The sequence below is a fragment of the Lipotes vexillifer genome, unplaced genomic scaffold, assembly GCF_000442215.2.
Source record: "Lipotes vexillifer unplaced genomic scaffold, Lipotes_vexillifer_v1.1 scaffold505, whole genome shotgun sequence".
NCBI lineage: Eukaryota > Metazoa > Chordata > Mammalia > Artiodactyla > Lipotidae > Lipotes > Lipotes vexillifer.
The window spans coordinates 194,449-202,696 of NW_006785581.1; the positions used below are offsets into that span (position 1 = coordinate 194,449).

An 8,248-nucleotide genomic window follows, 5' to 3' on the forward strand; every position below is an offset into this window, starting at 1 on the left:
TTTTGGCGGTACGCGGGCCTTTCACTGTTGTGGCTTCTCCCGTTGCGGAGCACAGGCTCCGGACGCACAAGGTCAGCGGCCATGGCTCACGGGCTCAGCTGCTCCACGGCATGTGGGATCTTCCCGGACCGGGACACAAACCTGTGTCCCCCTGCATTGGCAGGTGGACTCTCAACCACTGCGCCACCAGGGAAGCCCTTTTTTTTTTTTTTTTAAACAACGGCAGAGTGAATAGGTGCAACAGAGACCATATGGCGCACAAAGCCAAAAACATTTACTATCTGGTCCTTTACAGGAAAAGTTTGCTGACTCCTGATTTAGAGCAAAGGAATTATACAACTATAGATTTTTTTCCCTAGTACTTTAGGTTCAAATGATACCAAACAAACACCCTTATAATATACAAATGAAAGGGCAGGGCACCAGGGTTCAAAAATTACAGATAAAAAAGAGAACTGATTAATTCATATTAGATGCCCAATTGTCATGCAGCAAAAGCTTTAGGGAATAAAGTTACATTCCAAACCGAAATGGCCAGAGTGTTGGGTTGTGTGTGTCTGCACCATGCCTGCTGATCATTGTACTTTTCCAAACAGAGAGAGCCTACATGGGTGGCTGAGCTGCCTGAAAAGTCTGCTCAGTCTTACCAGGAGCAGGATTGGTAAAAGCAAAAAAGCAGGTCTTGTAAACTAGGGGCCCTCCTTTTATCTTCCTCCGGATCTTTCTTCTCGCCATTGTCAAAACAACAGTCTATACTTTGATCTAGCTGTTAATTGGTCTGGTCAGAATCCACAATGCTAAAGGGTACCACAGACTTTCAATTTTTTTTCTTAGATGCTTAGTTCTATTCAATATCTTTACTAGTAGGTTCCTTAAAGACTGCAGCAAAAAAGAATTTTTAAGGGGTAGATTTAGGTGTTTTACAAATAGCTGCTCTTTGCTATCTTTAATCGTACTTTCTCATGGTATGAGTTTTTCTGGTTGCCGGTTTAACTCTTTTCAAATTTCCAGCAAGACCTATAATACTCTAATAATAATTATCTTTCCATTTCCTACAAACTATATTCATCGCAAAATTTTTTCACCTATAATGCCAATTCCTTTCTTTTTAAAAAAAATTAGAACTATTAAAGTAGCAGGATGAAAGAATTTGACGTATTTCAACTTGCATATCTTCTCATTGAGCCTACATCACTCTTACCCCTCTTCCTATGACACTATCCTGTTTTATTTTCACCATATTTCTTATCATTCACTACCTGATATGTTTGTTTGTATACTGTCTTTTCTCCACCCCTAGAAGTGTAGATTCTCAGTATATGTTTGTTGAATGAATTAACACACAAATCTCTCACTTTCTTTGTTCTGCTCAGTCCCTGCTAAAAAGAAATGGTCAAAATGAAGTCAGAGATGAAAAAAGAAGCAGGGGATGTGAAAAATCTATCCAGTGAAAACCCTAATCCTGAATAACTAAGTGAGCAACAGGAGACCATTATTAAATCATGCCCATGGGCTCAAAGAGATTATGGACCTCCCAGAAAATCGAATCAAGGCGAAGCCTTGTGATTTTCCCCCTAGCATGGACATTAGATGCAAAATGATACTATGCTAAGATAATGGATGTTTTGAATGGTTACCATGAGGCCATCCTCAGGGAAGATTTGACAAACTCTAAAGCCTCCTTAATAACAACAGTTACAGATAATACCCTTCAGCTTCTACGGTGCCTTAAAAGGACCACAAACCCCTTTATGTAAAACATCATGTAATAAATGCACTTAACCTCACAAAAAGTGTAATATGGCCCTGGGGCAAGTGCTCAAAAGCAACCACCCCCAAAGGCAGGTGCTGGGTTTGGTTTGATTCAGAGCACAGGTTTGATCCAAAGCACCATCTCTTTACACCCAACAGACGATCAGGAAAAATGGCAGAACAAATTCTTTATAGATGTGGAAAAACAAGATGAAGGGAAGTAAAATAACTTGAATTAACAGCAGGGACAAAATGAGAGATTAACTTCTGCTTCCACGTTTAGTGGTGTTTGTTTATTTGGTGATGCTGTCTTTCATATATAATTGTCCTAAGGGAGGAAAATGAGATAATGTATGTAAAAGTGCCTAATACTTCTGCTGTATGGTATGTGGGTAGGCATCCAATAAATGTTCATTCCTTCCTGAATAAAACTCCATCTAGGAAAAAAATTGTCTAGAACATCAAAATCTCTAGAAACCAATGCATCAAATATACCTAAAATTAGCCAAGCTAAGTTTGATTTTTCTATTTGCACAAAGTAGAAATTTTGGTTTAAATTTTAGGTAGAAAGTAAAAACGGGGAACAATTTCTCTTCTAGGCAACAGATGCCAGTTACATGACATCAAACAAACATCAAGTAATGACTCAGAAAGCAGGAGTTAAAGGGACCCTATGTGTCCATCCATTCATTTGGGGTCACGGCTGCTTGTAAATTATTTAAGACTTTCATGGCAGGTGTTTGCATTCCAGTGTGTGACAGGAGAAATGGACTTAAGGACAACCACCCGCAGTGCTTTAAAAAGAGAGCAAATAATCCCTTCCTCCAAAGGTTAAAAATGTCCCTGCCATCATCCCAGTAAGGGGATTAGCTGTCTGAGGCCTTGTTTGGATTATGGGATGCTAAGGAACAGTTCCCTGTTTTCTGAGAGACTGCTCTTTGCTCTGGTAAATTTCACAAGCCACCAGATTCTCTCCTAATCAACTGGGGAACTCCTAAAGCTTTGCACAGTTCAAGGCTGTACTTACTGTGGAGACATTTTCAAGTCCTTTTAGGTCTTCTTTAAATTTCTTTTTGGAACCATTGTCCTCGAGCATGTTTGCCCTCTTTGAGCCTCTTTCTCCAGCAGGCTCCCTGTCTCGGTTCTTTGTACCTTGTCGCTCTAGCCCTGGCAGCAAGCTTCCAGGCCTGGTGGAGGCACTGGACTTTGGTGCATCATTGGCTGCATTCTCTGTGGTGGTATCCTTGGAACCTTTTGATCTCGTAGCGTTAGAAGAGGGGGTGGGGCAGACCGTGGGGCTCAGGCCTTGGGGTGGCGTCATCGTTTGGGCCTGGGCAGCCTGCAGGTAGATGGCATATGATGGGCCCGAAGGGGCCTGAGGTAGGATCACGGGCACTGCCGATGGCAATGGGCTGGGGATGAGGGGGACCACCCCCAGAGGCTGGATGAGGGACGGTGCTGTCATCTCTAGCTCAGCATTTGCTGGAGTGTCCAGAGGGGCCACTGGTTTGCAGTGCCCAGATCTTGCCAGTTGTACTTTCACTTTCTTTCTGGGTTCACTAAAAGACAAGATTTAAAACATGATACAATGGAAACAAGTTCTCTAAAATGTTCTACCACTTCAGATTGCCCCAGATTGAAGCTATGCTTTTATGAAACTAGCAGATAGTTTCTGTAATGATTCCATACAGAAAGATTCTCTCACCAGTTGCCAAGGCTAGTGCCTATTCTTACGTAAAATAAGTAATCCTAACGATGCAAGTGAAGTAATGCATCCCGTTACTAAAGAGCGTTGCCTACCTTGATTGCTCTTCTAACTGCATTTTGCAAATAGCTGCGAGCTGAGCCATTTTACTTGGGAAAGGCACAGAATTCTGAGTACTCTCAGCTGGTAAAATAAAAAGAAGGTTGGGGAGAGGATTGGTCAAAGCAAAAGAATACATGTTCACACAGATGAAACATCACTGAGGTCAAAGGAACATGCACCGCCCCCCAAAATCACCCAGCAATTAAACAATAAACCCCACAAATCACTTTTTATCCTTTAATTCATATATAGTTAGTCTACAGGTGGGTTTGGGACTATGGAAGTTGAAACAATTCTCTAGCAAGTCCCACTCGATCAAGTAAGCTAAAAAGTCAGATAAAAACGAATTCTTCCGAACAGAGCCCTGACATGATTGTAAACATACCTTTGTTGGTTTTGATAGGGCTAGTGGGAGCAGAATTTATCTTTCTCCGATCACTTTCTATGCTCTTTACCAGTTTGATGAGAGATGGGTGTCGAGTGAAGTTTGGTTTCCCACGTGTGGAAAAGAGGTTTTTGGCACAGTTCTCTTTAGAAGACCGCCTCCCTTCCAAATCAGAGGGAGCAAAAGGAAGCACTGGGTCAAGACCTGAAACAGGAAAAGGCAGTGTGTTAATACACGGTTGGTTCAGCCTCCTTCTGGGGTATGAGGTCAGGGTGTGATTCTAAAATGATTTTAGGAATTAAACTGGCCACAGTTAATAGAGCACCTACGATGTGCCAGATACTGCTTTAAGGGCTTCACCTACAAAACCTTGTTTATCTTATTAAATAAATTCTGAGATATATTTCACACTTTAACATCTCTGAAAGCCATTGTATCTTATAAACCAGTGGTGTGCTATAGTGTGACTGTTACTGATTTTTCTTTCTTATTGATATATAAAACATTGTGCATCTCAGAATCAGTGGAGACTTAATCTGATGAGATATGGTGACCCTCACTGCTATGGAGTGAATGTTTGTGTCCCCCCCCACTCCCCCACCCACCAAATTCATATGCTGAAACCTAATGCCCAATAAGATGGTATTGGGAGGTGGGGCCTTTGCGAGATGCTCATGAGGGCGGAGCCTTCTTGCATAGGATTAGTGCTCTTATAAAAGAGACCCCACAGAGCTCCCTAGTCCCTTCCACCACGTGAGGTTACAATGAAAAGAAGGCTGTCTAGAAGGCAGGTCCTCACCAAACACTGAATCTGCTGGTGTCTTGATTTTGGACTTCCTAGCTTCTAGAACTGTGAGAAGTAAATGTCTGTTGTTTATAAGCCGCCCAGTTGATGGTACTCTGCTATGGCAGCCTGAACAGGCTAAGACACTCTCTACAACTTGGGTAGGTACTTCTCAGGAAATGCATCCCCATTTCAGAGACATTTCATACATTAACTAACTGACTCACGGTCTCTTAGCTTGTAGAATGTGGGCCTGGGATATGAACCTGATCAGTCTAGCCCAGAGCCTACACTCTGAATCCCTGTACCAAAGGACCTCTCTCTGTAGTTATATCCGAAATCACAATAACCTTGTGAAGGTGCCACTGTTCTTCCCACTTGTGGGTGAGGAAACAGTTTTGGAGAAGTAACGTGCCCAAGGCCCCAAGGCTGATAAGTATCAGAGCTGGGACTGGAACCTAAGCCTCCCTCTGCTTCCACAGCCCATGTTCTTCCCACTTTCCAGCACTTCTGTGTGGGGATCTTGGTGGAACACAAAATCCCAGAGTTGAGAAGGAGACTAGAATATTGATACCGGAATGAATTCACTTCATATTCTCCATGTGCACAGACTGTTATGGTCACTGAGCAGCATAATAATGACAGCAGTAGTATCTTATGCTTCGTGATGCTTTCAACTTTCTCAAATCCTTTCACATACAGATTCTGCCTCCTGCACAGGGTGTGCAGTTGTTATGGACCTTGGCTGCTGATGGAGCCAAGAGCTAAATTTTCCATATTGGTACTCATCTTTAATTGTCATTTCAATCACTTATATATGTTCTTTACATGTGGGAGTGTGGGTAGGAAGGGAAAGGGAGAATATCTCCAAATGTGTGTTAATTTAAAATAATGAAGCAATGAATGAAAGAAAACAAATACATACCACTGAGATTTGGACTGATTTCTGGGCCTGTCCATTTAAAAGCTGGTTTTCGGCCTCTTTCCTCTGTAACGTGAACTTTCTTGATAAGATCCAGGCTACTCAGAACATTAGCTATATCATACAACCTCCTAATTTTTGCTGGGGGGGGGAAGAAAAAGTGTATACATCCCTTAATGGAATAATGAAAGATCAAAGGACTTTGCTTCATAAGGACTTCATGTACATTCAAAGAGCTATCTTAACCATCAGCATCAGAGAAAAATGTGACTCTTAAGTTATGCTAGTGACACTGCTTTAATTAAAACAATAAAAAATAGTTTTAAATATTGAAAAGACACAGTTACTGATGATACTGAATTTTGAAATGACAAAAGTACATGTTGGAAAAGGAAAAGTGACTCAACGAGATCACCTTGTTGGGAATCATGTTACAGATTTTCTAATAAAAATTTACCATTGCTGGGCATCTCCTAGTGAGGATTCAGGATTATGAACAAATAGAAATACAGTATCGATGATAAATGTATTGCTTTCCTGCTTGTGATAGTTTATAAAAAGATTTATTTAATAACATAAGCATGGAATATTCTGTAGCCCATCAAAATTTATAAATTTTCATACTGCCCATATGTAATGTGAAAAGCAGAGATTTGTTAATTCTATAAATCTTACATATCTTGAAAAGTTTTGCTACAAAAAGTCTGCCTCTACTTCAGCTTGACAGTACAAGGTTACAAATTGAGCCCCTTCTTCATAGCCATGCCAGAAGGTTCTGAATTCCCTGGGGATTCAGGAAATTACACATCTGTAGTTCCTGGAATAGTTTCCAGGGCTGTGACTAACCAGTGAAATGGAGAGCTGAAAACTGTCTGGTGGCTCAGAGAAAGCGGGCAGCCCATCGGTAGTATCGGGATGTGTTTTTTGAGATGACAGATCTCCCAAGCCCATTGCCAGCATTATTGCCTTAATCTCTATTCATTTTGTCTTTATAGAGACACTGGAGATGTCTGAATACACTTTCATATACTTTTTCTTATTATTATTTTTTTTTTTCCTTACGTTATGCGGGCCTCTCACTGTTGTGGCCTCTCCCATTTGCGGAGCACAGGCTCCGGACGCGCAGGCTCAGCGGCCATGGCTCACGGGCCCAGCCGCTCCGCGGCATGTGGGATCTTCCCGAAACGGGGCACGAACCCGCGTCTCCTGCATCGGCAGGCGGACTCTCAAGCACTGCGCCACCAGGGAAGCCCTCATATACTTTTAATATACTTCACCAGTACAGCTTCCCAGGGATGGGAAGGGATCTGTGTGGTAGCTCGCAGGCATTCCCCCAGCCTCTGCTGTGGCTCGGGGCAGCTCTTCCTCACCAGTCAGCCGGGTCCCCCGAATGGCCCATGTCCAGGCCAGCCTCATGCCCTACTTGGAGGTCGCTAATGCCCTCAGGTGTCTGCTGAGCACTCCTTTCCACACTCTCTCTCTACTCCTTTTTGAGGGGGTTCCTGCAAATTCTGTTCTAGAGGCAAGGGTAGAGCTGTGTTAGGGACCCAATCTATGGTCTCTTTGCAACTTAGAGCAGATATTCTGGCTGAAACCACTTTCAAAATGGCGAACCAACTGTGCTGCAGGTCACTTCTGGGGACAGTGTTAGAAGTTACTTTCACCCTCAAATATGAGAGTCAGTGGAAAGAGCAGAGACCTGGGTTCCAGTCCCACTTTACAATTTACTGCTCATTTAGACTTCAGACAGTACAGATTCTCCATGTGTAAAATGGAGACAATGTTACAGTAACAAAGGAGGGAACATTTAAGGAACTGTATAAGCCAGAGTGTCAGATAAGAGTAATTATATACGTATCTTTGAATCCCACAAGTCAGCTAAAGCAGTATCATCATGGCTTCTGGGGAGAAGTGAAGATACAAAAGCCTAACTAGATATGATCTGTTTATATAACAAATGTATTTGGAAATCAGTTAATAACCGAGATTTTATTATTTAAGAGTAGGTCCAAAAGTCCATGGCAGTCATGCCACTTACTTTTAAACTTGCTTTTATCCAAATCTTCCACATGGTCCTCCCCAATTAAAATCTTGGCAGCAATTTCCAGGCTTACTATCTGAGGCGTTGATACCAAAAATAGCATCACAAATTTCTGGCTCATCACTCTTAAAGACTTGTCTTTGCGGCTGTTTACAGAGGCTTTAGAGAAGGAAGAGGATTAGAGAATTAAAATTCATGAAGGGACAAGTGCTTTCTAAAGTAACCAGGCTAAAAATACCACAACCTGATCCCACGGCAGCATTTTCACATTAAAAGCATCAGAAGCTTTGAGCGTGGTTCCCTAAGGAACCTCTTCTTTAGACCTCCCAGAGGTGCTCCTTCCGCCTGAGCTTTAAAACAGCAGCTCTCACCTGCCCGAAATTCCACTCCAGGAAGTTCGACAAAACACATGTCTGGGTGTCCATTTTGGCCAGTGTTTGATTTGATGATCGGATCCTCTATACGGTAACTCTTACTAAAGTCAAACTCTTGCTCATATTCTTTCTTTTTGATCATCATAATCTGCTCGGCGTACTTGTTCTCTTCCCCGACGCTCT

General features: G+C 42.3%; 1 protein-coding gene across 1 annotated transcript in view; it reads right to left on the reverse strand.

Moving 5' to 3' along the window:
* E2F8 (E2F transcription factor 8) overlaps positions 1 to 8,248 on the reverse strand; it is a 17,007-nt gene that overhangs the window by 2,454 nt on the left and 6,305 nt on the right. Inside the window, 6 exon segments of the mRNA XM_007457621.1 lie at positions 2,780 to 3,311; positions 3,553 to 3,640; positions 3,945 to 4,148; positions 5,654 to 5,791; positions 7,689 to 7,850; positions 8,063 to 8,248. The exon segment at positions 8,063 to 8,248 is cut by the window's right edge and continues 1 nt beyond it. Of these exon segments, the coding sequence (XP_007457683.1) occupies positions 2,780 to 3,311; positions 3,553 to 3,640; positions 3,945 to 4,148; positions 5,654 to 5,791; positions 7,689 to 7,850; positions 8,063 to 8,248 (1,310 nt within the window).